Source organism: Eucyclogobius newberryi, unplaced genomic scaffold, assembly GCF_026437365.1.
Source record: "Eucyclogobius newberryi isolate DKJ021-1_F unplaced genomic scaffold, fEucNew1.0.hap1 SCAF_18, whole genome shotgun sequence".
NCBI classification, from domain to species: Eukaryota; Metazoa; Chordata; class Actinopteri; order Gobiiformes; family Gobiidae; genus Eucyclogobius; species Eucyclogobius newberryi.
The window spans coordinates 3,980,357-4,008,340 of NW_027315812.1; the positions used below are offsets into that span (position 1 = coordinate 3,980,357).

The following is a 27,984-nucleotide window of genomic DNA, read 5'->3' on the forward strand; positions in this document are numbered from 1 at the left end:
CTCCTCATCATCATCACCATCCTCCTCCTCATCATCATAATCCTCCTCCTCATCATCATCACCATCCTCCTCCTCATCATCATAATCCTCCTCCTCATCATCATCACCATCCTCCTCCTCCTCATCATAATCCTCCTCATCATCATCACCATCCTCCTCCTCATCATCATCACCATCCTCCTCCTCCTCATCATAATCCTCCTCATCATCATCACCATCCTCCTCCTCCTCCTCATTATGAAGAACCACTAAAAACAACCTTGTTTTTGTATAAACTCCATGTGATCTGCAGTTTGGGTGGGACTCGTTCAGAGAAACTGAAGTCCTGGTCCTGGTCCAAACCTGGCTCTGGTCCTGGTCCAAACCTGGCTCTGGTCCTGGTCCAAACCTGGCTCTGAGCAGATGGAGGCTCTCTGAGAGCTGGAGCTGGAGCCAAAGCAACTGAGACTGTTTACGGCCAAGAGTCACGAATCAAGACCTGGTTTAGACCTGGTTTAGTCCTAGTTTAGACCTGTCATCACTGCTTCTGTTCACATCAAACAAAGCCGTGAGACGTGTCGTACCTGATCAGGTCCAGGAGCGGCGTCTCCAGTGACCGCTCGGTTCAGTGACCGCTCGGTTCAGTGACCGCTCGGTTCAGTGACCGCTCGGTTCAGTGACCGCTCGCCTATAGTTGCACTCTGAAGAATTGGAAGCACAATAACCTTATTTGACAGTGTTTTTATAGTGAAAACCCAAATTCTTTGTTAACTGTGCTTTTATTTTGAAGGTAGCACTCCATGTACTTCTACTGCATTACTGCAGTTGTCTGTAGTAGTTGTGAAAGTATTGAAAGTGTTTTGAAGTGGGAAAGTTGAAAATTTGTTGAAAACTTTGATAAGTTCAAAATCCTATTGGAAAAAATAGGGGGAAAAATACAAATACTTTGAAATACTTCAAAAAGTACAAGATACTAGGTACATATGTCAAAAGTAGTAGGCATTAGAAAACTGAGAAGGTTTAAAACATTTGAAAATATTTGAAACATTTGAAAATATTGGAAATATTTGAAAAATTGCCACTTTTTAAAACTAAATGACTGAAAGTACTGCATATGTGTAAAAGTACTGCATATGTGTAAAAGTACTGCATATGTGTAAAAGTACTGCATATGTGTAAAAGTACTGCATGTGTGTAAGTACTAGTTTGGTAAATGGTTTGAAGTGTGAAAACTTGGAAATTCTTTAAAAAAATGTTACTTTGAAAATGTCACTGTCAATGGGGAAAAGTACTTGTACTTTTGGAAATACTTCAAAAAGTACAAAACTTTCATACACCAAAAGTAATAGCCCGGGATTCGGACTGAGAAACATTAGAAACATTTGAACGTTTTTGAAACATTTGAAAAACGGTGACGTGTGAAACAGATGAATGTGGATCATGTGGTGTGAGGGCGGGGCAGAGAGGACAAGAGAGGACAAGAGAGGACAAGAGAGGACAAGAGACGACAAGAGACGACAAGAGACGACAAGAGACGACAAGACGACAAGAGACGATAAAGAGATGACAAGAGACGAAAAGAGACGACAAAGAGACAACAAGAGACGACAAAGAGATGACAAGAGACGACAAAGAGACAAGAGACGACAAGAGACGACAAGAGACGACAAAGAGATGACAAGAGACGAAAAGAGACGACAAAGAGACAACAAGAGACGACAAAGAGACGACAAGAGACGACAAGAGACGACAAGAGACGACAAGAGACGACAAGAGACGACAAGAGACGACAAAGAGACGACAAGAGACGACAAGAGACGACAAAGAGACGACAAGAGACGACAAGAGACGACAAGAGACGACAAGAGACGACAAAGAGACGACAAGAGACGACAAGAGACGACAAAGAGACAACAAGAGACGACAAAGAGACAACAAGAGACGACAAAGAGATGACAAGAGACGACAAAGAGACAAGAGACGACAAGAGATGACAAGAGACGACAAGAGACGACAAGAGACGACAAGAGACGACAAGAGACGACAAGAGACGACAAAGAGACGACAAGAGACGACAAGAGACGACAAAGAGACAACAAGAGACGACAAGAGACGACAAGAGACGACAAAGAGACAACAAGAGACGACAAAGAGACAACAAGAGACGACAAAGAGATGACAAGAGACGACAAAGAGACAAGAGACGACAAGAGACGACAAGAGACGACAAGAGACGACAAGAGACGACAAGAGACGACAAAGAGACGACAAGAGACGAAAAGAGACAAGAGACGACAAGAGACGACAAAGAGACGACAAGAGACGAAAAGAGACGACAAAGAGACGAAAAAAGAGACAAGAGACGACAAAGAGACGACAAAGAGACGACAAAGAGACAAGAGACGACAAAGAGACGACAAAGAGACAAGAGACGACAAAGAGACGACAAGAGACGAAAAGAGACGACAAAGAGACGGCAAAGAGACGACAAAGAGACAAGAGACGACAAGAGACGACAAAGAGACAAGAGACGACAAGAGACGACAAGAGACGACAAAGAGATGACAAGAGACGACAAGAGACGACAAGAGACGACAAGAGACGACAAAGAGACGACAAGAGACGACAAGAGACGACAAGAGACGACAAGAGACGACAAAGAGACGACAAGAGACGACAAGAGACGACAAAGAGACAACAAGAGACGACAAAGAGACAACAAGAGACGACAAAGAGATGACAAGAGACGACAAAGAGACAAGAGACGACAAGAGACGACAAGAGACGACAAGAGACGACAAGAGACGACAAAGAGACGACAAGAGACGAAAAGAGACAAGAGACGACAAGAGACGACAAAGAGACGACAAGAGACGAAAAGAGACGACAAGAGACGACAAGAGACGACAAGAGACGACAAAGAGACGAAAAAAGAGACAAGAGACGACAAAGAGACGACAAAGAGACGACAAAGAGACAAGAGACGACAAAGAGACGACAAAGAGACAAGAGACGACAAAGAGACGACAAGAGACGAAAAGAGACGACAAAGAGACGGCAAAGAGACGACAAAGAGACAAGAGACGACAAGAGACGACAAAGAGACAAGAGACGACAAGAGACGACAAGAGACGACAAGAGACGACAAAGAGACGACAAGAGACGACAAGAGACGACAAGAGACGACAAGAGACGACAAAGAGACGACAAGAGACGACAAAGAGACGACAAGAGACGACAAAGAGACGACAAGAGACGACAAAGAGACGACAAGAGACGACAAGAGACGACAAAGAGACAACAAGAGACGACAAGAGACGACAAGAGACGACAAAGAGACGACAAGAGACGAAAAGAGACGACAAAGAGACAAGAGACGACAAGAGACGACAAAGAGACGACAAGAGACGACAAGAGACGACAAAGAGACGACAAGAGACGAAAAGAGACGACAAAGAGACGACAAAGAGACGACAAAGAGACAAGAGACGACAAGAGACGACAAGAGACGACAAGAGACGACAAAGAGACGAAAAAAGAGACAAGAGACGACAAAGAGACGACAAAGAGACGACAAAGAGACGACAAAGAGACAAGAGACGACAAAGAGACGACAAAGAGACGACAAAGAGACGACAAAGAGACGACAAAGAGGACAAAGAGGACAAAGAGGACAAAGAGCCGTGGACCCCGTTGCGTGGACCGCAACGGGGTCCACTCACTCACCGCAACAGGGTCCACTCACCGCAAATGAGTCGCAAAGGAGCGTCTGGAGGTCGTGTTTGGGACTAAATGCACCTGCACGTCACACTCACTCACACAGAGTTGTGGTACAGTTGTGGTACAGTTGTGGTACAGTTGTGGTACAGTTGTGGTGCAGTTGTAGTGCAGTTGTGGTGCAGTTGTGGTACAGTTGTAGTACAGTTGTGGTACAGTTGTGGTGCAGTTGTGGTACAGTTGTGGTACAGTTGTGGTACAGTTGTGGTGCAGTTGTAGTACAGTTGTGGTACAGTTGTGGTACAGTTGTAGTACAGTTGTGGTACAGTTGTAGTGCAGTTGTAGTACAGTTGTGGTACAGTTGTGGTACAGTTGTGGTACAGTTGTGGTGCAGTTGTAGTACAGTTGTAGTACAGTTGTAGTACAGTTGTGGTACAGTTGTGGTACAGTTGTGGTACAGTTGTGGTGCAGTTGTAGTACAGTTGTGGTACAGTTGTGGTGCAGTTGTAGTACAGTTGTAGTACAGTTGTAGTACAGTTGTGGTGCAGTTGTGGTGCAGTTGTAGTGCAGTTGTAGTACAGTTGTAGTACAGTTGTGGTGCAGTTGTAGTACAGTTGTGGTGCAGTTGTAGTACAGTTGTGGTACAGTTGTAGTACAGTTGTGGTGCAGTTGTGGTACAGTTGTGGTACAGTTGTAGTACAGTTGTGGTACAGTTGTGGTACAGTTGTGGTACAGTTGTAGTGCAGTTGTAGTACAGTTGTGGTACAGTTGTGGTACAGTTGTGGTACAGTTGTGGTGCAGTTGTAGTACAGTTGTGGTACAGTTGTAGTACAGTTGTGGTACAGTTGTAGTACAGTTGTGGTACAGTTGTGGTGCAGTTGTGGTACAGTTGTGGTACAGTTGTAGTACAGTTGTGGTACAGTTGTGGTACAGTTGTAGTACAGTTGTAGTACAGTTGTGGTACAGTTGTGGTACAGTTGTGGTGCAGTTGTAGTACAGTTGTGGTACAGTTGTGGTACAGTTGTAGTACAGTTGTGGTACAGTTGTAGTGCAGTTGTAGTACAGTTGTGGTACAGTTGTGGTACAGTTGTGGTACAGTTGTGGTGCAGTTGTAGTACAGTTGTAGTACAGTTGTAGTACAGTTGTGGTACAGTTGTGGTACAGTTGTGGTACAGTTGTGGTGCAGTTGTAGTACAGTTGTGGTACAGTTGTAGTACAGTTGTGGTACAGTTGTGGTGCAGTTGTGGTACAGTTGTGGTACAGTTGTGGTGCAGTTGTAGTACAGTTGTGGTACAGTTGTGGTACAGTAGTAGTACAGTTGTAGTACAGTTGTGGTACAGTTGTGGTACAGTTGTGGTGCAGTTGTAGTACAGTTGTGGTACAGTTGTGGTACAGTTGTAGTACAGTTGTGGTACAGTTGTGGTACAGTTGTGGTACAGTTGTGGTACAGTTGTAGTACAGTTGTGGTGCAGTTGTGGTGCAGTTGTAGTACAGTTGTGGTGCAGTTGTAGTACAGTTGTAGTACAGTTGTGGTACAGTTGTGGTACAGTTGTAGTACAGTTGTAGTACAGTTGTGGTGCAGTTGTGGTGCAGTTGTGGTACAGTTGTGGTGCAGTTGTGGTGCAGTTGTGGTACAGTTGTAGTACAGTTGTGGTGCAGTTGTGGTACAGTTGTGGTACAGTTGTAGTACAATTGTGGTGCAGTTGTAGTACAGTTGTGGTGCAGTTGTAGTACAGTTGTAGTACAATTGTGGTGCAGTTGTAGTACAGTTGTGGTGCAGTTGTAGTACAGTTGTGGTACAGTTGTGGTACAGTTGTAGTACAGTTGTGGTGCAGTTGTAGTACAGTTGTGGTACAGTTGTGGTACAGTTGTGGTACAGTTGTAGTACAGTTGTGGTACAGTTGTGGTACAGTTGTAGTACAGTTGTTGTACAGTTGTGGTGCAGTTGTGGTGCAGTTGTAGTACAGTTGTGGTACAGTTGTGGTACAGTTGTAGTACAGTTGTAGTGCAGTTGTAGTACAGTTGTAGTACAGTTGTGGTGCAGTTGTGGTACAGTTGTGGTACAGTTGTGGTACAGTTGTGGTACAGTTGTGGTGCAGTTGTAGTGCAGTTGTAGTACAGTTGTAGTACAGTTGTGGTGCAGTTGTGGTGCAGTTGTGGTGCAGTTGTGGTACAGTTGTGGTACAGTTGTGGTGCAGTTGTAGTGCAGTTGTAGTACAGTTGTGGTGCAGTTGTGGTGCAGTTGTGGTACAGTTGTGGTGCAGTTGTAGTGCAGTTGTGGTGAAGTTGTGGTGCAGTTGTGGTGCAGTTGTAGTACAGTTGTAGTACAGTTGTGGTACAGTTGTGGTTTAGTTGTGGTACAGTTGTGGTACAGTTGTGGTGCAGTTGTGGTGCAGTTGTGGTACAGTTGTAGTACAGTTGTGGTACAGTTGTGGTTTAGTTGTGGTACAGTTGTGGTACAGTTGTGGTACAGTTGTGGTGCAGTTGTGGTGCAGTTGTGGTACAGTTGTGGTGCAGTTGTGGTGCAGTTGTGGTACAGTTGTGGTACAGTTGTGGTACAGTTGTGGTACAGTTGTAGTACAGTTGTAGTACAGTTGTGGTACAGTTGTCGTACAGTTGTCGTACATTACTGATGACGTCCTGAGTCCTCCGGAGGCGCTGCAGCTCGGGCGTGTCCGTCGTCACGCTGAAGCCGCGACCTTTGCTCTCCTCGAAGTCCTTCTTGTACTTCACCTACCACAGACACCACCCGATTAGAGACGATTTCAACAGTGAAGGTTTGTTTGTTTGTCTGAATGAGGTCAGAGCACATCACGCCTCATAAACGTCTGCGTTACAGTCGCACTGACCTTTCACTGACCTTTCACTGACCATTCACTGACCTCTCAGGGGCCAAAGCCCAAAGTATTATTTATGACTCCACTGGATTTACTACAATCTTCAATCCAAAGATGAGCTCAAAACAAACTCTGACTTGATCTGGTGCTAAAGCTCCGTGTTTCCACTGATGCTAACAACTATGTGGAGCCTTAGCAACACAAAACTAGCATAGCACGTTAGCAACAGCTGTTTCCTGTTTATGGCGGCACGGCACGCGTTTTGTTAAAGAGCCACAATCTGATATTTCCAGCTCATAATGCGTCTGACATTAGCATTAGCATTAGCATGACATAAAGAGAGGTTCAAACGCTGCGTAGAGGCTTTAGCCACGCCCCTCACATGCAGAAAAGTCAAAGAAATGAGGCAAAACTGTTCCTGTGCATGCTAGCTTTAGCCACGCCCCTCACACACTCTCTTTAGCCACGCCCCTCACACACGCTAGCTTTAGCCACGCCCCTCACACACGCTAGCTTTAGCCACGCCGATCACACACTAGCTTTAGCCACGCCCCTCACACACACTAGCTTTAGCCACGCCCATCACACACACTAGCTTTAGCCACGCCCATCACACACACTCGCTTTAGCCACGCCCCGCACACACTCTAGCTTTAGCCACGCCCCTCACACACGCTAACTTTAGCCACGCCCCTCACACACACTAGCTTTAGCCACGCCGATAACACACTAGCTTTAGCCACGCCCCTCACACACACTAGCTTTAGCCACGCCCATCACACACACTCGCTTTAGCCACGCCCCTCACACACGCTCGCTTTAGCCACGCCCATCACAAACTAGCTTTAGCCACGCCCCTCACACACGCTCGCTTTAGCCACGCCCCTCACACACGCTCGCTTTAGCCACGCCCCTCACACACACTCGCTTTAACCACGCCCCTCACACACGGTCGCCTTAGCCACGCCCCGCACACACTCGCTTTAGCCACGCCCATCACACACACTCGCTTTAGCCACGCCCATCACACACGGTCGCTTTAGCCACGCCCCGCACACACTCGCTTTAGCCACGCCCCGCACACACTCGCTTTAGCCACGCCCCTCACACACACTCGCTTTAGCCACGCCCCGCACACACTCGCTTTAGCCACGCCCCTCACACACACTCGCTTTAGCCACGCCCCGCACACACTCGCTTTAGCCACGCCCCTCACACACACTCGCTTTAGCCACGCCCATCACACACACCCGCTTTAGCCACGCCCCGCACACTCGCTTTAGCCACGCCCCACACACACTCGCTTTAGCCACGCCCCGCACACACTCGCTTTAGCCACGCCCCTCACACACACTCGCTTTAGCCACGCCCATCACACACACTCGCTTTAGCCACGCCCCGCACACACTCGCTTTAGCCACGCCCCGCACACACTCGCTTTAGCCACGCCCCTCACACACACTCGCTTTAGCCACGCCATCACACACACTCGCTTTAGCCACGCCCCGCACACACTCGCTTTAGCCACGCCCCGCACACACTCGCTTTAGCCACGCCCCGCACACACTCGCTTTAGCCACGCCCCTCACACACACTCGCTTTAGCCACGCCATCACACACACTCGCTTTAGCCACGCCCCGCACACACTCGCTTTAGCCACGCCCCGCACACACTCGCTTTAGCCACGCCCCGCACACACTCGCTTTAGCCACGCCCCTCACACACACTGTGTTACTTTTTCGCATTATTTTGTGTTTTCGTTACATTAAGTTTTTCTTTGACGCCATGAGTTGTGTTTTTGTTGCATTTATGTAGCTTTTAGTCATTTTTTTAATGCTTTTTGTCTTTTTTTGTTGTTGAATTTTCCGGACTATAAGTCACACCTTTTTTCATAGTTTTGGCCGGGGTGCGACTTATACTTATATTTAAACTTACACTTATACTACGGAGCGACTTATATGTGATATTAACCGTATTTCATACTCCAGTGCGACTTATATATGTTTTTTTCTTCTCTATTATGCATTTTTTGGCTGGTGCGACTTATAGTCCGGAAAATACGGTAAATAAAACTGATTCAAAGGGAAATACAGAGATCAAATGGAAAGTATCAGATGTGGATTTATGAACAAAGAAGACGGAGCAGAACCTGCTGAGAGGACATCTGTCCCAGGAAACAAGCTCTGTGTGCTCCTGGATCAGACCTGGTTTAGTCCTGGTTTAGACCTGGTTTAGACCTGGTTTAGACCTGGTTTAGTCCTGGTTTAGTCCTGTTTGAGTCCTGGTTTAGTCCTGGTTTAGACCTGGTTTAGTCCTGGTTTAGACCTGGTTTAGTCCTGGTTTAGTCCTGTTTGAGTCCTGGTTTAGTCCTGGTTTAGACCTGGTTTAGTCCTGGTTTAGTCCTGGTTGAGTCCTGGTTGAGTCCTGATTTTGTCCTGGTTTAGTCCTGATTTTGTCCTGGTTTAGTCCTGGTTTAGTCCTGGTTTAGACCTGGTTTAGTCCTGGTCAGACCTGGTTGAGTCCTGGTTTAGTCCTGGTTGAGTCCTGGTTTAGTCCTGGTTTAGACCTGGTTTAGTCCTGGTTTAGTCCTGGTTTAGTCCTGGTTTAGTCCTGGTTGAGTCCTGGTCAGACCTGGTTGAGTCCTGGTCAGACCTGGTTTAGTCTTGGTTTAGACCTGGTTTAGTCCTGGTCAGACCTGGTTGAGTCCTGGTCAGACCTGGTTTAGTCCTGGTCAGACCTGGTTGAGTCCTGGTCAGACCTGGTTGAGTCCTGGTCAGACCTGGTTGAGTCCTGGTCAGACCTGGTTGAGTCCTGGTCAGACCTGGCTCTGGAGCTCGCTCTGCTGCTTCAGTCGGAGGTTTTCTGGAGTGTCTGTGACGATGGTGAAGGACGTCTTTGGATAATGTCTGAAAAACACAGACGACAAAAGAGTTTTCACCTGGAAACAACAGAGACATGCTCCTCCCACAGAGACATGCTCCTCCCACAGAGACATGCTCCTCCCACAGAGACACGCTCCTCCCACAGAGACATGCTCCTCCCACAGAGACACGCTCCTCCCACAGAGACATGCTCCTCCCACAGAGACACGCTCCTCCCACAGCGACACGCTCCTCCCACAGAGACACGCTCCTCCCACAGAGACACGCTCCTCCCACAGAGACACGCTCCTCCCACAGAGACATGCTCCTCCCACAGAGACACACTCCTCCCACAGCGACACGCTCCTCCCACAGAGACATGCTCCTCCCACAGAGACAACCTCCTCCAGGTTTAGTCCTGGTTTAGACCTGGTTTAGACCTGGTTTAGTCCTGGTTTAGTCCTGGTTTAGTCCTGGTTAGGTCCTGGTTTTGGTCCTGGTTTAGTCCTGGTTAGGTCCTGGTTTTGGTCCTGGTTAGGTCCTGGTTTTGATCCTGGTTTTGGTCCTGGTTTTGGTCCTGGTTTTGGTCCTGGTTTTGGTCCTGGTTTAGTCCTGGTTTAGTCCTGGTTAGGTCCTGGTTTTGGTCCTGGTTTTGGTCCTGGTTTTGGTCCTGGTTTTGGTCCTGGTTTTGGTCCTGGTTAGGTCCTGGTTTTGGTCCTGGTTTTGGTCCTGGTTTTGGTCCTGGTTTTGGTCCTGGTTAGGTCCTGGTTTTGGTCCTGGTTTTGGTCCTGGTTTTGGTCCTGGTTTTGGTCCTGGTTTTGGTCTTGGTTAGGTCCTGGTTTTGGTCCTGGTTTTGGTCCTGGTTTTGGTCCTGGTTTAGTCCTGGTTAGGTCCTGGTTTTGGTCCTGGTTAGGTCCTGGTTTTGATCCTGGTTTTGGTCCTGGTTTTGGTCCTGGTTTTGGTCCTGGTTTAGTCCTGGTTAGGTCCTGGTTTTGGTCCTGGTTTTGGTCCTGGTTTTGGTCCTGGTTAGGTCCTGGTTTTGGTCCTGGTTTTGGTCCTGGTTTTGGTCCTGGTTTTGGTCCTGGTTTTGGTCCTGGTTAGGTCCTGGTTTTGGTCCTGGTTTTGGTCCTGGTTTTGGTCCTGGTTTTGGTCCTGGTTTTGGTCCTGGTTAGGTCCTGGTTTTGGTCCTGGTTTTGGTCCTGGTTTTGGTCCTGGTTTTGGTCCTGGTTTTGGTCCTGGTTTTGGTCCTGGTTTAGTCCTGGTTAGGTCCTGGTTTTGGTCCTGGTTTTGGTCCTGGTTTTGGTCCTGGTTAGGTCCTGGTTTTGGTCCTGGTTTTGGTCCTGGTTTTGGTCCTGGTTTTGGTCCTGGTTTTGGTCCTGGTTAGGTCCTGGTTTTGGTCCTGGTTTTGGTCCTGGTTTTGGTCCTGGTTTTGGTCCTGGTTTTGGTCCTGGTTAGGTCCTGGTTTTGGTCCTGGTTTTGGTCCTGGTTTTGGTCCTGGTTAGGTCCTGGTTTTGGTCCTGGTTTTGGTCCTGGTTTTGGTCCTGGTTTTGGTCCTGGTTTTGGTCCTGGTTTAGTCCTGGTTAGGTCCTGGTTTTGGTCCTGGTTTTGATCCTGGTTTTGGTCCTGGTTTTGGTCCTGGTTTTGGTCCTGGTTTTGGTCCTGGTTTTGGTCCTGGTTTTGGTCCTGGTTTTGGTCCTGGTTAGGTCCTGGTTTTGGTCCTGGTTTTGGTCCTGGTTTTGGTCCTGGTTTTGGTCCTGGTTAGGTCCTGGTTTTGGTCCTGGTTTTGGTCCTGGTTTTGGTCCTGGTTTTGGTCCTGGTTTTGGTCCTGGTTAGGTCCTGGTTTTGGTCCTGGTTTTGGTCCTGGTTTTGGTCCTGGTTTTGGTCCTGGTTAGGTCCTGGTTTTGGTCCTGGTTTTGGTCCTGGTTTTGGTCCTGGTTTTGGTCCTGGTTTTGGTCTTGGTTAGGTCCTGGTTTTGGTCCTGGTTTTGGTCCTGGTTTTGGTCCTGGTTTTGGTCCTGGTTAGGTCCTGGTTTTGGTCCTGGTTTTGGTCCTGGTTTTGGTCCTGGTTTTGGTCCTGGTTTTGGTCCTGGTTTTGGTCCTGGTTAGGTCCTGGTTTTGGTCCTGGTTTTGGTCCTGGTTTTGGTCCTGGTTAGGTCCTGGTTTTGGTCCTGGTTTTGGTCCTGGTTTTGGTCCTGGTTTTGGTCCTGGTTAGGTCCTGGTTTTGGTCCTGGTTTTGGTCCTGGTTTTGGTCCTGGTTTTGGTCCTGGTTTTGGTCCTGGTTAGGTCCTGGTTTTGGTCCTGGTTTTGGTCCTGGTTTTGGTCCTGGTTAGGTCCTGGTTTTGGTCCTGGTTTTGGTCCTGGTTTTGGTCCTGGTTTTGGTCCTGGTTTTGGTCCTGGTTTTGGTCCTGGTTTAGTCCTGGTTAGGTCCTGGTTTTGGTCCTGGTTTAGTCCTGGTTTAGTCCTGGTTAGGTCCTGGTTTTGGTCCTGGTTTTGATCCTGGTTTTGGTCCTGGTTTTGGTCCTGGTTTTGGTCCTGGTTTTGGTCCTGGTTTAGTCCTGGTTTAGTCCTGGTTAGGTCCTGGTTTTGGTCCTGGTTTTGGTCCTGGTTTTGGTCCTGGTTTTGGTCCTGGTTAGGTCCTGGTTTTGGTCCTGGTTTTGGTCCTGGTTAGGTCCTGGTTTTGGTCCTGGTTTTGGTCCTGGTTTTGGTCCTGGTTTTGGTCCTGGTTAGGTCCTGGTTTTGGTCCTGGTTTTGGTCCTGGTTTTGGTCCTGGTTTTGGTCCTGGTTTTGGTCCTGGTTTTGGTCCTGGTTTTGGTCCTGGTTAGGTCCTGGTTTTGGTCCTGGTTTTGGTCCTGGTTTTGGTCCTGGTTAGGTCCTGGTTTTGGTCCTGGTTAGGTCCTGGTTTTGGTCCTGGTTTTGGTCCTGGTTTTGGTCCTGGTTAGGTCCTGGTTTTGGTCCTGGTTTTGGTCCTGGTTTTGGTCCTGGTTTTGGTCCTGGTTAGGTCCTGGTTTTGGTCCTGGTTTTGGTCCTGGTTTTGGTCCTGGTTAGGTCCTGGTTTTGGTCCTGGTTTTGGTCCTGGTTTTGGTCCTGGTTTTGGTCCTGGTTTTGGTCCTGGTTAGGTCCTGGTTTTGGTCCTGGTTTTGGTCCTGGTTTTGGTCCTGGTTAGGTCCTGGTTTTGGTCCTGGTTTTGGTCCTGGTTAGGTCCTGGTTTTGGTCCTGGTTTTGGTCCTGGTTTTGGTCCTGGTTTTGGTCCTGGTTTTGGTCCTGGTTTTGGTCCTGGTTTTGGTCCTGGTTAGGTCCTGGTTTTGGTCCTGGTTTTGGTCCTGGTTTTGGTCCTGGTTAGGTCCTGGTTTTGGTCCTGGTTTTGGTCCTGGTTAGGTCCTGGTTTTGGTCCTGGTTTTGGTCCTGGTTTTGGTCCTGGTTAGGTCCTGGTTTTGGTCCTGGTTTTGGTCCTGGTTTTGGTCCTGGTTAGGTCCTGGTTTTGGTCCTGGTTTTGGTCCTGGTTTTGGTCCTGGTTTTGGTCCTGGTTTTGGTCCTGGTTTTGGTCCTGGTTTAGTCCTGGTTAGGTCCTGGTTTTGGTCCTGGTTTTGGTCCTGGTTTTGGTCCTGGTTTAGTCCTGGTTTAGTCCTGGTTAGGTCCTGGTTTTGGTCCTGGTTTTGGTCCTGGTTTTGGTCCTGGTTTTGGTCCTGGTTAGGTCCTGGTTTTGGTCCTGGTTTTGGTCCTGGTTTTGGTCCTGGTTTTGGTCCTGGTTTTGGTCCTGGTTAGGTCCTGGTTTTGGTCCTGGTTTTGGTCCTGGTTAGGTCCTGGTTTTGGTCCTGGTTTTGGTCCTGGTTTTGGTCCTGGTTTTGGTCCTGGTTTTGGTCCTGGTTAGGTCCTGGTTTTGGTCCTGGTTTTGGTCCTGGTTTTGGTCCTGGTTTTGGTCCTGGTTTTGGTCCTGGTTAGGTCCTGGTTTTGGTCCTGGTTAGGTCCTGGTTTTGATCCTGGTTTTGGTCCTGGTTTTGGTCCTGGTTTTGGTCCTGGTTAGGTCCTGGTTTAGTCCTGGTTAGGTCCTGGTTTTGGTCCTGGTTTTGGTCCTGGTTTTGGTCCTGGTTTTGGTCCTGGTTAGGTCCTGGTTTTGGTCCTGGTTTTGGTCCTGGTTTTGGTCCTGGTTAGGTCCTGGTTTTGGTCCTGGTTTTGGTCCTGGTTTTGGTCCTGGTTTTGGTCCTGGTTAGGTCCTGGTTTTGGTCCTGGTTTTGGTCCTGGTTTTGGTCCTGGTTTTGGTCCTGGTTTTGGTCCTGGTTAGGTCCTGGTTAGGTCCTGGTTTTGGTCCTGGTTTTGGTCCTGGTTTTGGTCCTGGTTAGGTCCTGGTTTTGGTCCTGGTTTTGGTCCTGGTTTTGGTCCTGGTTTTGGTCCTGGTTTTGGTCCTGGTTAGGTCCTGGTTTTGGTCCTGGTTTTGGTCCTGGTTTTGGTCCTGGTTAGGTCCTGGTTTTGGTCCTGGTTAGGTCCTGGTTTTGGTCCTGGTTTTGGTCCTGGTTTTGGTCCTGGTTAGGTCCTGGTTTTGGTCCTGGTTTTGGTCCTGGTTTTGGTCCTGGTTAGGTCCTGGTTTTGGTCCTGGTTTTGGTCCTGGTTAGGTCCTGGTTTTGGTCCTGGTTTTGGTCCTGGTTTTGGTCCTGGTTTTGGTCCTGGTTTTGGTCCTGGTTTTGGTCCTGGTTAGGTCCTGGTTTTGGTCCTGGTTTTGGTCCTGGTTTTGGTCCTGGTTTTGGTCCTGGTTTTGGTCCTGGTTTTGGTCCTGGTTTAGTCCTGGTTAGGTCCTGGTTTTGGTCCTGGTTTTGGTCCTGGTTTTGGTCCTGGTTTAGTCCTGGTTTAGTCCTGGTTAGGTCCTGGTTTTGGTCCTGGTTTTGGTCCTGGTTTTGGTCCTGGTTTTGGTCCTGGTTTTGGTCCTGGTTTTGGTCCTGGTTAGGTCCTGGTTTTGGTCCTGGTTTTGGTCCTGGTTTTGGTCCTGGTTTTGGTCCTGGTTTTGGTCCTGGTTAGGTCCTGGTTTTGGTCCTGGTTTTGGTCCTGGTTTTGGTCCTGGTTTTGGTCCTGGTTTTGGTCCTGGTTAGGTCCTGGTTTTGGTCCTGGTTAGGTCCTGGTTTTGATCCTGGTTTTGGTCCTGGTTTTGGTCCTGGTTTTGGTCCTGGTTAGGTCCTGGTTTAGTCCTGGTTAGGTCCTGGTTTTGGTCCTGGTTTTGGTCCTGGTTTTGGTCCTGGTTTTGGTCCTGGTTAGGTCCTGGTTTTGGTCCTGGTTTTGGTCCTGGTTTTGGTCCTGGTTAGGTCCTGGTTTTGGTCCTGGTTAGGTCCTGGTTTTGGTCCTGGTTTTGGTCCTGGTTTTGGTCCTGGTTTTGGTCCTGGTTTTGGTCCTGGTTTTGGTCCTGGTTAGGTCCTGGTTAGGTCCTGGTTTTGGTCCTGGTTTTGGTCCTGGTTTTGGTCCTGGTTAGGTCCTGGTTTTGGTCCTGGTTTTGGTCCTGGTTTTGGTCCTGGTTTTGGTCCTGGTTTTGGTCCTGGTTAGGTCCTGGTTTTGGTCCTGGTTTTGGTCCTGGTTTTGGTCCTGGTTAGGTCCTGGTTTTGGTCCTGGTTTTGGTCCTGGTTTTGGTCCTGGTTTTGGTCCTGGTTAGGTCCTGGTTTTGGTCCTGGTTTTGGTCCTGGTTTTGGTCCTGGTTTTGGTCCTGGTTAGGTCCTGGTTTTGGTCCTGGTTTTGGTCCTGGTTTTGGTCCTGGTTAGGTCCTGGTTTTGGTCCTGGTTTTGGTCCTGGTTTTGGTCCTGGTTTTGGTCCTGGTTAGGTCCTGGTTTTGGTCCTGGTTTTGGTCCTGGTTTTGGTCCTGGTTTTGGTCCTGGTTTTGGTCCTGGTTAGGTCCTGGTTTTGGTCCTGGTTTTGGTCCTGGTTTTGGTCCTGGTTAGGTCCTGGTTTTGGTCCTGGTTTTGGTCCTGGTTTTGGTCCTGGTTTTGGTCCTGGTTTTGGTCCTGGTTTTGGTCCTGGTTTAGTCCTGGTTAGGTCCTGGTTTTGGTCCTGGTTAGGTCCTGGTTTTGATCCTGGTTTTGGTCCTGGTTTTGGTCCTGGTTTTGGTCCTGGTTTTGGTCCTGGTTTAGTCCTGGTTTAGTCCTGGTTAGGTCCTGGTTTTGGTCCTGGTTTTGGTCCTGGTTTTGGTCCTGGTTTTGGTCCTGGTTAGGTCCTGGTTTTGGTCCTGGTTTTGGTCCTGGTTAGGTCCTGGTTTTGGTCCTGGTTTTGGTCCTGGTTTTGGTCCTGGTTTTGGTCCTGGTTAGGTCCTGGTTTTGGTCCTGGTTTTGGTCCTGGTTTTGGTCCTGGTTTTGGTCCTGGTTTTGGTCCTGGTTTTGGTCCTGGTTAGGTCCTGGTTTTGGTCCTGGTTTTGGTCCTGGTTTTGGTCCTGGTTAGGTCCTGGTTTTGGTCCTGGTTAGGTCCTGGTTTTGGTCCTGGTTTTGGTCCTGGTTTTGGTCCTGGTTAGGTCCTGGTTTTGGTCCTGGTTTTGGTCCTGGTTTTGGTCCTGGTTTTGGTCCTGGTTAGGTCCTGGTTTTGGTCCTGGTTTTGGTCCTGGTTTTGGTCCTGGTTAGGTCCTGGTTTTGGTCCTGGTTTTGGTCCTGGTTTTGGTCCTGGTTTTGGTCCTGGTTTTGGTCCTGGTTAGGTCCTGGTTTTGGTCCTGGTTTTGGTCCTGGTTTTGGTCCTGGTTAGGTCCTGGTTTTGGTCCTGGTTTTGGTCCTGGTTAGGTCCTGGTTTTGGTCCTGGTTTTGGTCCTGGTTTTGGTCCTGGTTTTGGTCCTGGTTAGGTCCTGGTTTTGGTCCTGGTTTTGGTCCTGGTTTTGGTCCTGGTTTTGGTCCTGGTTAGGTCCTGGTTTTGGTCCTGGTTTTGGTCCTGGTTTTGGTCCTGGTTTTGGTCCTGGTTTTGGTCCTGGTAAACCAGGTCTAAACCAGGTCCACTCACTTCCTCCCACACAAAGTCCAACTCTCAGAACTGAACCACAGTCTTCACACAGAGCAGAGGAGGAGGAGGAGCAGAGGAGGAGGAGGAGCAGAGGAGGAGGAGCAGAGGAGGAGGAGCAGAGGAGCAGAGGAGGAGGAAGAGCAGAGGAGGAGGAGGAGCAGAGGAGGAGGAGGAGCAGAGGAGGAGGAGGAGCAGAGGAGGAGGAGGAGGAAGAGCAGAGGAGGAGGAGGAGCAGAGGAGGAGGAGGAGGAGCAGAGGAGGAGGAAGAGCAGAGGAGGAGGAGGAGCAGAAGAGGTGAAATGTCAGAGTTCTGGGTCTACGTATTGATGTTTATTTTAATACATTTATAATAATATATTAATATATAATATATTTGTGTATTTATGCACAAACACATTTATTCAAACATGTTAAACAAAGTGTGAAAGTTTTCATGAATTCTGCCTAAAAATGATGAAATATGACTTTATATGACACTTTATTCCTCCTTCACTCCAGGCGCTAACAATTAGCTTCTGAATTAGCTGTGCCATAGTGCAGTCTCTGCTGCGAGTGTGACACGCCCCCTGGAGGCTTTACCTGCGAGTGTGACACGCCCCCTGGAGGCTTTACCTGCGAGTGTGACACGCCCCCTGGAGGCTTTACCTGCGAGTGTGACACGCCCCCTGGAGGCTTTACCTGCGAGTGTGACACGCCCCCTGGAGTGTGACACGCCCCCTGGAGGCTTTACCTGGGAGTGTGACACGCCCCCTGGAGGCTTTACCTGCGAGTGTGACACGCCCCCTGGAGGGAGGCTTTACCTGGGAGTGTGACACGCCCCCTGGAGGCTTTACCTGCGAGTGTGACACGCCCCCTGGAGGGAGGCTTTACCTGGGAGTGCGACACGCCCCCTGGAGTGTGACACGCCCCCTGGAGGCTTTACCTGGGAGTGTGACACGCCCCCTGGAGGCTTTACCTGGGAGTGTGACACGCCCCCTGGAGGCTTTACCTGGGAGTGTGACACGCCCCCTGGAGGCTTTACCTGCGAGTGTGACACGCCCCCTGGAGGCTTTACCTGCGAGTGTGACACGCCCCCTGGAGGCTTTACCTGGGAGTGTGACACGCCCCCTGGAGTGTGACACACCCCCTGGAGGCTTTACCTGCGAGTGTGACACGCCCCCTGGAGGCTTTACCTGCGAGTGTGACACGCCCCCTGGAGGCTTTACCTGGGAGTGTGACACGCCCCCTGGAGTGTGACACACCCCCTGGAGGCTTTACCTGCGAGTGTGACACGCCCCCTGGAGGCTTTACCTGCGAGTGTGACACGCCCCCTGGAGGCTTTACCTGGGAGTGTGACACGCCCCCTGGAGTGTGACACACCCCCTGGAGGCTTTACCCGTGGTACAAGTGGTTGAAATGAGTTTCCTCCTCAGGGAGAGTGGGCGCGCCCTTGGAGATAGGGGGAGGAGCTCAGTCACATGGGAGAAGCTCGGAGTAGAGCCGCTGCTCCTCCTGGGCTCCTCCCTGGGGAGGAGTTTCAGGCATGTCCCACTGGAATGTCCATCTGGCCTGGGAACGCCTCGGGATCACTCCGGAGGAGCTGGAGGAAGTGTCTGGGGAGGAGGAAGTCTGGGAGTCCCTGCTTAGTCTGCTGCCCTCGCGACCCCACGACCCCGCGACCCCACGACCCCGCCCCGGAGAAGAGGAAGAAGATGATGGATATTGTAGTGTAATGTCATATTTCAGCAGCAGAAGCTGATGTGGGGCCTAATGGAGTCAACTGTTATGTAAGAGCAAAGCATTCTGGGACACGGACCAAACCCAATACAAAGAGAACAACACAAGCACAAACTTCAATGGACTATACATCAGAAACAAAGCAGGTCTAAAGCAGGACTAAAGCAGGACTAAACCAGGACTAAAGCAGGTCTAAAGCAGGACTAAAGCAGGTCTAAAGCAGGTCTAAAGCAGGTCTAAAGCAGGACTAAAGCAGGTCTAAAGCAGGACTAAAGCAGGTCTAAAGCAGGACTAAAGCAGGTCTAAAGCAGGACTAAAGCAGGTCTAAAGCAGGTCTAAAGCAGGACTAAAGCAGGACTAAAGCAGGTCTAAAGCAGGACTAAAGCAGGACTAAAGCAGGACTAAAGCAGGTCTAAAGCAGGACTAAAGCAGGTCTAAAGCAGGTCTAAAGCAGGTCTAAAGCAGGTCTAAAGCAGGACTAAAGCAGGTCTAAAGCAGGACTAAAGCAGGTCTAAAGCAGGACTAAAGCAGGTCTAAAGCAGGACTAAAGCAGGTCTAAAGCAGGTCTAAAGCAGGACTAAAGCAGGACTAAAGCAGGTCTAAAGCAGGACTAAAGCAGGACTAAAGCAGGACTAAAGCAGGTCTAAAGCAGGACTAAACCAGGACTAAAGCAGGACTAAAGCAGGACTAAAGCAGGTCTAAAGCAGGACTAAAGCAGGTCTAAAGCAGGACTAAAGCAGGACTAAAGCAGGTCTAAAGCAGGACTAAAGCAGGACTAAAGCAGGACTAAAGCAGGTCTAAAGCAGGACTAAAGCAGGACTAAACCAGGACTAAACCAGGTCTAAAGCAGGTCTAAAGCAGGACTAAAGCAGGACTAAAGCAGGTCTAAAGCAGGACTAAAGCAGGACTAAAGCAGGTCTAAAGCAGGACTAAAGCAGGACTAAACCAGGACTAAAGCAGGTCTAAAGCAGGACTAAAGCAGGACTAAAGCAGGTCTAAAGCAGGACTAAACCAGGACTAAACCAGGACTAAAGCAGGTCTAAAGCAGGACTAAAGCAGGACTAAAGCAGGTCTAAAGCAGGACTAAAGCAGGTCTAAAGCAGGACTAAAGCAGGACTAAAGCAGGACTAAAGCAGGTCTAAAGCAGGACTAAACCAGGACTAAAGCAGGACTAAAGCAGGACTAAAGCAGGTCTAAAGCAGGACTAAAGCAGGTCTAAAGCAGGTCTAAAGCAGGACTAAAGCAGGACTAAAGCAGGACTAAAGCAGGTCTAAAGCAGGACTAAAGCAGGACTAAACCAGGACTAAACCAGGTCTAAAGCAGGTCTAAAGCAGGACTAAAGCAGGACTAAAGCAGGTCTAAAGCAGGACTAAAGCAGGACTAAAGCAGGTCTAAAGCAGGACTAAAGCAGGACTAAACCAGGACTAAAGCAGGTCTAAAGCAGGACTAAAGCAGGACTAAAGCAGGTCTAAAGCAGGACTAAAGCAGGACTAAAGCAGGTCTAAAGCAGGACTAAAGCAGGTCTAAAGCAGGACTAAAGCAGGTCTAAAGCAGGACTAAAGCAGGACTAAAGCAGGTCTAAAGCAGGACTAAAGCAGGACTAAAGCAGGACTAAAGCAGGTCTAAAGCAGGACTAAAGCAGGTCTAAAGCAGGACTAAAGCAGGACTAAAGCAGGACTAAAGCAGGACTAAAGCAGGTCTAAAGCAGGACTAAAGCAGGACTAAAGCAGGACTAAAGCAGATCTAAAGCAGGATTAAAGCAGGACTAAAGCAGGTCTAAAGCAGGACTAAAGCAGGACTAAAGCAGGTCTAAAGCAGGACTAAAGCAGGTCTAAAGCAGGTCTAAAGCAGGACTAAAGCAGGTCTAAAGCAGGACTAAAGCAGGTCTAAAGCAGGTCTAAAGCAGGACTAAAGCAGGACTAAAGCAGGACTAAAGCAGGTCTAAAGCAGGACTAAAGCAGGACTAAAGCAGGACTAAAGCAGGACTAAAGCAGGTCTAAAGCAGGTCTAAAGCAGGACTAAAGCAGGACTAAAGCAGGACTAAAGCAGGACTAAAGCAGGACTAAAGCAGGTCTAAAGCAGGACTAAAGCAGGACTAAAGCAGGACTAAAGCAGGACTAAAGCAGGTCTAAAGCAGGTCTAAAGCAGGACTAAAGCAGGACTAAAGCAGGACTAAAGCAGGTCTAAAGCAGGACTAAAGCAGGTATAAAGCAGGTCTAAAGCAGGACTAAAGCAGGTCTAAAGCAGGACTAAAGCAGGTCTAAAGCAGGACTAAAGCAGGACTAAAGCAGGACTAAAGCAGGACTAAAGCAGGACTAAAGCAGGACTAAAGCAGGTCTAAAGCAGGACTAAAGCAGGACTAAAGCAGGTATAAAGCAGGTCTAAAGCAGGACTAAAGCAGGACTAAAGCAGGACTAAAGCAGGTCTAAAGCAGGACTAAAGCAGGACTAAAGCAGGACTAAAGCAGGTCTAAAGCAGGTCTAAAGCAGGACTAAAGCAGGACTAAAGCAGGACTAAAGCAGGACTAAAGCAGGTCTAAAGCAGGACTAAAGCAGGACTAAAGCAGGTCTAAAGCAGGACTAAAGCAGGACTAAAGCAGGACTAAAGCAGGTCTAAAGCAGGTCTAAAGCAGGTCTAAAGCAGGACTAAAGCAGGACTAAAGCAGGTCTAAAGCAGGACTAAAGCAGGTCTAAAGCAGGACTAAAGCAGGACTAAAGCAGGACTAAAGCAGGACTAAAGCAGGACTAAAGCAGGTCTAAAGCAGGACTAAAGCAGGTCTAAAGCAGGACTAAAGCAGGACTAAAGCAGGACTAAAGCAGGACTAAAGCAGGACTAAAGCAGGTCTAAAGCAGGACTAAAGCAGGACTAAAGCAGGACTAAAGCAGGACTAAAGCAGGACTAAAGCAGGACTAAAGCAGGACTAAAGCAGGTCTAAAGCAGGACTAAAGCAGGTCTAAAGCAGGACTAAAGCAGGACTAAAGCAGGACTAAAGCAGGACTAAAGCAGGACTAAAGCAGGTCTAAAGCAGGTCTAAAGCAGGACTAAAGCAGGACTAAAGCAGGACTAAAGCAGGACTAAAGCAGGACTAAAGCAGGACTAAAGCAGGTCTAAAGCAGGTCTAAAGCAGGTCTAAAGCAGGTCTAAAGCAGGACTAAAGCAGGACTAAAGCAGGACTAAAGCAGGACTAAAGCAGGTCTAAAGCAGGACTAAAGTGGGCCCTGTGTCTGGGCCTCAGGCGTGTTGTAGGTGGGGGTGGGAGGGCATCTGACTCACGCGCTGCAGTAGGGCTTCTTGTCGTAGCCTTTGTAGTTCTTCATGTTCAGCGTCATCTTACAAACCTCGCAGTGGAAACAGCCTTTGTGCCAGTTCTGAAAAACACAAGATTCCATCACCACCTGGCCCCACCTCCTGTCACCTGCTCGTCACTGTCAGCCAATCACAGCAGTGACGTGGCTGGTGCTTGTGTAAACCTTCTGTGCAGTTCATCTTCATGGTTTATGTTTATGTTCATAAGAGGAGGAGCAGAGGAGGAGCAGAGGAGCAAGAGCAGAGGAGCAGAGGAGGAGGAGCAGCAGCAGAGGAGGAGCAGAGGAGGAGCAGACAGGAGCAGAGGAGGAGGAGCAGCAGCAGAGGAGGAGCAGAGGAGGAGCAGACAGGAGCAGAGGAGGAGGAGCAGACAGGAGCAGAGGAGGATCAGCAGCAGAGGAAGAGCAGAGAAGGAGCAGAGGGGGAGGAGCAGGAGCAGCAGAGGAGGAGGAGCAGAGGAGGAGGAGCAGAGGAGGAGGAGCAGACAGGAGCAGAGGAGGAGCAGAGGGGGAGGAGCAGGAGCAGCAGAGGAGGAGGAGCAGACAGGAGCAGAGGAGGAGGAGCAGCAGTGGAGGAGGAGCAGAGGAGGCGGAGCAGACAGTAGCAGACAGGAGCAGACAGGAGCAGACAGGAGCAGACAGGAGCAGTGATGTAAAATGAGGTCAGTGAACATCTTTTATTTGCTCCACGTTCAGATTCAGCTCTGACACAAAAACAACTGAAAAGAAACGAAAAAATGAGGAGTTCTGGTCCTGGTCCTGGTCCTGGTCCTGGTCCTGGTCCTGGTCCTGGTCCTGGTCCTGGTCCTGGTCCTGGTCCTGGTCCTGGTCCTGGTTTGCTCTTGTCATGATGTTGTTGATGAATAATGGATCTGAATTATGTAACAGAATTACTCAGCTGTTCAGAGCCACACGCCTCCTCAGTGAGACAGGACCAGGACCAGGACCAGGACTGAGACCAGGACCGAAACCAGGACCAGGACCTGGACCTGGACCAGGACCAGGACCAGGACCAGGACCAGGACCAGGACCAGGACCAGGACCAGGACCAGGACTGAGACCAGGACCGAGACCAGGACCAGGACCAGGACCAGGACCAGGACCAGGACCAGGACTGAGACCAGGACCGAAACCAGGACCAGGACCTGGACCAGGACCAGGACCAGGACCAGGACCAGGACCAGGACCAGGACCAGGACCAGGACCAGGACTGAGACCAGGACCAGGACCAGGACTGAGACCAGGACCGAGACCAGGACCAGGACTGAGACCAGGACCAGGACCAGGACTGAGACCAGGACCAGGACTGAGACCAGAACCAGGACCAGGACCAGGACCAGGACCAGAACCAGAACCAGAACCAGAACCAGAACTGAGACCAGGACCAGGACCAGGACCAGGACCAGGACCAGGACTGAGACCAGGACCAGGACTGAGACCAGAACCAGGACCAGGACCAGGACCAGGACTAGGACTGAGACCAGGACTAGGACCAGGACCAGGACCAGGACCAGGACCAGGACCAGGACCAGGACTGAGACCAGGACCGAGACCAGGACCAGGACCAGGACTGAGACCAGGACCGAGACCAGGACCGAGACCAGGACCAGGACCAGGACCAGGACTGAGACCAGGACCGAAACCAGGACCAGGACCTGGACCTGGACCAGGACCAGGACCAGGACCAGGACCAGGACCAGGACCAGGACTGAGACCAGGACCGAGACCAGGACCAGGACCAGGACCAGGACCAGGACCAGGACCAGGACCAGGACTGAGACCAGGACCGAAACCAGGACCAGGACCTGGACCAGGACCAGGACCAGGACCAGGACCAGGACCAGGACCAGGACCAGGACCAGGACTGAGACCAGGACCGAGACCAGGACCAGGACCAGGACTGAGACCAGGACCGAGACCAGGACCAGGACCAGGACCAGGACTGAGACCAGGACCAGGACCAGGACTGAGACCAGGACCAGGACTGAGACCAGAACCAGGACCAGGACCAGGACCAGGACCAGAACCAGAACCAGAACCAGAACTGAGACCAGGACCAGGACCAGGACCAGGACCAGGACCAGGACCAGGACTGAGACCAGGACCAGGACTGAGACCAGAACCAGGACCAGGACCAGGACCAGGACTAGGACTGAGACCAGGACCAGGACCAGGACCAGGACCAGGACCAGGACCAGGACCAGGACTGAGACCAGGACCGAGACCAGGACCAGGACCAGGACTGAGACCAGGACCGAGACCAGGACCAGGACCAGGACCAGGACTGAGACCAGGACCAGGACCAGGACTGAGACCAGGACCAGGACTGAGACCAGAACCAGGACCAGGACCAGGACCAGGACCAGAACCAGAACCAGAACCAGAACTGAGACCAGGACCAGGACCAGGACCAGGACCAGGACCAGGACCAGGACTGAGACCAGGACCAGGACTGAGACCAGAACCAGGACCAGGACCAGGACCAGGACTAGGACTGAGACCAGGACTAGGACCAGGACCAGGACCAGGACCAGGACCAGGACTGAGACCAGGACCAGGACCAGGACTGAGACCAGAACCAGGACCAGGACTGAGACCAAAACTGAGACCAGGACCAGAACCAGAACCAGAACCAGGACCAGGACCAGGACCTGGACCACTTTTAGTCACGTTTATGTTTATGTCACTTTTAGTCACGTTTATGTCACATTTATGTGGTTATGTTCAGTTATAAACTGCTGCACAAGATAAACATAAATTACATCGGCTCAACTTTAGTTTAAACTTTATTGCAAACGTAAAACTAAAGTGTAAACGAGGTTCGTTAGCGCAGAGAAGTGTCAACAACAATAAAAGCTTTGGTCTGGAACAAGAACATAATAAACACCATGTTCTCACGTTGTAGAACATGTTTTTTATTGCAAACATTACGGCTGGAAATGTCAAATGTCGTGAATATGTCGTAAACGGAAAGATAATCCATGTACAGGAAGTATGGAACATGTACAGGAAGTACAGGAAGTATGGAACATGTACAGGAAGTATGGAACATGTACAGGAAGTATGGAACATGTACAGGAAGTACAGGAAGTATGGAACATGTACAGGAAGTATGGAACATGTACAGGAAGTATGGAACATGTACAGGAAGTACAGGAAGTATGGAACATGTACAGGAAGTATGGAACATGTACAGGAAGTATGGAACATGTACAGGAAGTACAGGAAGTACAGGAAGTATGGAACATGTACAGGAAGTATGGAACATGTACAGGAAGTACAGGAAGTGTGGAACATGTACAGGAAGTATGGAACATGTACAGGAAGTACAGGAAGTATGGAACATGTACAGGAAGTACAGGAAGTACAGGAAGTATGGAACATGTACAGGAAGTATGGAACATGTACAGGAAGTACAGGAAGTGTGGAACATGTACAGGAAGTATGGAACATGTACAGGAAGTACAGGAAGTATGGAACATGTACGGAAGTATGGAACATGTACAGGAAGTATGGAACATGTACAGGAAGTACAGGAAGTATGGAACATGTACAGGAAGTATGGAACATGTACAGGAAGTACAGGAAGTATGGAACATGTACAGGAAGTATGGAACATGTACAGGAAGTACAGGAAGTGTGGAACATGTACAGGAAGTATGGAACATGTACAGGAAGTATGGAACATGTACAGGAAGTATGGAACATCTACAGGAAGTATGGAACATGTACAGGAAGTACAGGAAGTGTGAAACATGTACAGGAAGTATGGAACATGTACAGGAAGTACAGGAAGTGTGAGACATGTACAGGAAGTATGGAACATGTACAGGAAGTACAGGAAGTATGGAACATGTACAGGAAGTATGGAACATGTACAGGAAGTATGGAACATGTACAGGAAGTATGGAACATGTACAGGAAGTACAGGAAGTATGGAACATGTACAGGAAGTACAGGAAGTATGGAACATGTACAGGAAGTATGGAACATGTACAGGAAGTATGGAACACGTACAGGAAGTATGGAACATGTACAGGAAGTATGGAACATGTACAGGAAGTATGGAACATGTACAGGAAGTATGGAACATGTGAATATCACATGACGGGGGCGGGGCTTTGGGGATGACAGAACCGCACGTCGAGAGGGAGAAGATTCACGGAGGGTGATTTCAACATTCACGTTCACGTGTCATGTGAGTCATGAAAGTGAATAAACCAGTTCACCATTACCACCGTTTCTACAATCGATTATTTGCGTTTAATGGATGGACTTGCTGCAGCCCTAGGGGGATTTAGAAGTATTACTTCATCACAGATTTAGAAGTATTACTTAAGATAAGATAATCCTTATTATCCCACATGGGGAAATTTCATTGTTGCAAATTCACACACTCCTTTTCAAGCAAAGATCAAGTTTGAATTCTTATGTACACAAAATAAAAATAAATCATCAAACTACATCGTTTATCCAAAGACTTTTAATTTTCTGTGTAGTTTAGGTGTAGTCTAGGTGTATTTTAGGTGTAGTTTGTGTGGTCTAGGTGTAGATTAGGTGTAGTCTTGGTGTAGTTTAGGTGTAGTTTAGATCTAGTTGTAGTTTAGGAGTAATTTGTGTAGTCGAGGTGTATTTTAGGATTAGTTAATGTGTAGTTAAGATGTAGCTTAGGAGTAGTTTAGATGTAGTTTAGGAGTAGTTTGTGTAGTTTAGGTGTAGTTTAGGAGTAGTTTAGGAGTAGTTTAGGAGTAGTTTAGGTGTAGTTTAGGAGTAGTTTGTGTAGTTTAGGAGTAGTTTGTGTAGTTTAGGTGTAGTTTAGGAGTAGTTTAGGAGTAGTTTAGGAGTAGTTTAGGTGTAGTTTAGGAGTAGTTTGTGTAGTTTAGGTGTAGTTTAGGAGTAGTTTGTGTAGTTGAGGTGTAGTTTAGGAGTAGTTTAGGAGTAGTTTAGGTGTAGTTTAGGAGTAGTTTGTGTAGTTTAGGTGTAGTTTAGGAGTAGTTTGTGTAGTTGAGGTGTAGTTTAGGAGTAGTTTGTGTGGTCTAGGTGTAGTTTAGGTGTAGTCTTGGTGTAGTTTAGGTGTAGTTTAGATCTAGTTGTAGTTTAGGAGTAATTTGTGTAGTCGAGGTGTATTTTAGGATTAGTTAATGTGTAGTTAAGATGTAGCTTAGGAGTAGTTTAGATGTAGTTTAGGAGTAGTTTGTGTAGTTTAGGTGTAGTTTAGGAGTAGTTTAGGAGTAGTTTGTGTAGTTTAGGTGTAGTTTAGGAGTAGTTTGTGTAGTTGAGGTGTAGTTTAGGAGTAGTTTAGGTGTAGTTTAGGAGTAGTTTAGGAGTAGTTTAGGTGTAGTTTAGGAGTAGTTTGTGTAGTTTAGGTGTAGTTTAGGAGTAGTTTGTGTAGTTTAGGAGTAGTTTGTGTAGTTTAGGTGTAGTTTAGGAGTAGTTTGTGTAGTTTAGGTGTAGTTTAGGAGTAGTTTAAGTGTAGTTTAGGAGTAGTTTGTGTAGTTTAGGTGTAGTTTAGGAGTAGTTTGTGTAGTTTAGGTGTAGTTTAAGTGTAGTTTAGGTGTAGTTTGTGTAGTTTAGGTGTAGTTTAGGAGTAGTTTGTGTAGTTTAGGTGTAGTTTAGGAGTAGTTTAAGTGTAGTTTAGGAGTAGTTTGTGTAGTTTAGGTGTAGTTTAGGAGTAGTTTGTGTAGTTTAGGTGTAGTTTAAGTGTAGTTTAGGTGTAGTTTGTGTAGTTTAGGTGTAGTTTAGGAGTAGTTTGTGTAGTTTAGGTGTAGTTTAGGTGTAGTTTGGTGTAAAGTGTCAGACCTTATCCAGACAGTTGACTTTCTCCGTGGGATAAACGGTTTTCCCGCAGCGCGCGCACGGCGGGTTCATCTCCGCTCACGAACCGAGCCGAAAAGAGCCGAAAAGAGCCGAAACGAGCAGTCCAATCCAGGCGAAAGTTCCGGAGCCCCGTGTGAGCGCAGACCGAGCGGAGGTACGGGCGGAGGTGCGTGCGGAGGTACGTGCGGAGGTGCGTGCGGAGGTGCGTGCGGAGGTACGGGCGGAGGTGCGTGCGGAGGTGCGTGCGGAGGTACGGGCGGAGGTACGGGCGGAGGTACGGGCGGAGGTGCGTGCGGAGGTACGTGCGGAGGTGCGTGCGGAGGTGCGTGCGGAGGTACGGGCGGAGGTGCGTGCGGAGGTGCGTGCGGAGGTACGTGCGGAGGTACGGGCGGAGGTACGGGCGGAGGTGCGTGCGGAGGTGCGTGCGGAGGTACGGGCGGAGGTGCGTGCGGAGGTACGGGCGGAGGTGCGTGCGGAGGTGCGTGCGGAGGTACGTGCGGAGGTACGGGCGGAGGTACGGGCGGAGGTGCGTGCGGAGGTGCGTGCGGAGGTACGGGCGGAGGTGCGTGCGGAGGTGCGTGCGGAGGTGCGTGCGGAGGTGCGTGCGGAGGTACGGGCGGAGGTACGGGCGGAGGTGCGTGCGGAGGTGCGTGCGGAGGTGCGTGCGGAGGTACGGGCGGAGGTACGGGCGGAGGTACGTGCGGAGGAGAGCCGTGAACAGCCCGCTCTGCTCGGGCTCCGGAGCAGGTGTGAGAGCGCGAGCGGCGGCGCGCGGAGGATGAGGATGCTCTGCCCGCGGAGAGG

At 49.3% G+C, this 27,984-nt stretch overlaps 1 protein-coding gene across 1 annotated transcript; it reads right to left on the reverse strand.

Annotated features, from left to right (window-relative positions):
- Positions 1-620: 620 nt before the first annotated feature.
- LOC140364877 (LIM zinc-binding domain-containing Nebulette-like) lies at positions 621-27,448 on the reverse strand. The gene is made up of 5 exons (XM_072451265.1): positions 27,163-27,448; positions 21,332-21,426; positions 9,356-9,440; positions 6,256-6,429; positions 621-680 (listed from the first exon to the last, which is right to left on the reverse strand). Exons 1-5 carry the CDS (start codon positions 27,229-27,231, stop codon positions 621-623), a joined length of 483 nt encoding a protein of 160 aa, XP_072307366.1. The 5' UTR covers positions 27,232-27,448.
- Positions 27,449-27,984: the final 536 nt, after the last annotated feature.

Bases quoted from the DNA above. Each gene is read 5' to 3' on its own strand.
- LOC140364877 (XM_072451265.1), bottom strand. From the start codon at position 27,231: ATGAACCCGCCGTGCGCGCGCTGCGGGAAAACCGTTTATCCCACGGAG. The intron at 21,427-27,162 runs GTCTGACACTTT...TGTGTTTTTCAG, and splicing joins AAGTCAACTGTCTGGATAAG to AACTGGCACAAAGGCTGTTT. The intron at 681-6,255 runs GTACCACAACTG...CCAATTCTTCAG, and splicing joins ACTACAACTGTACCACAACT to AGTGCAACTATAGGCGAGCG.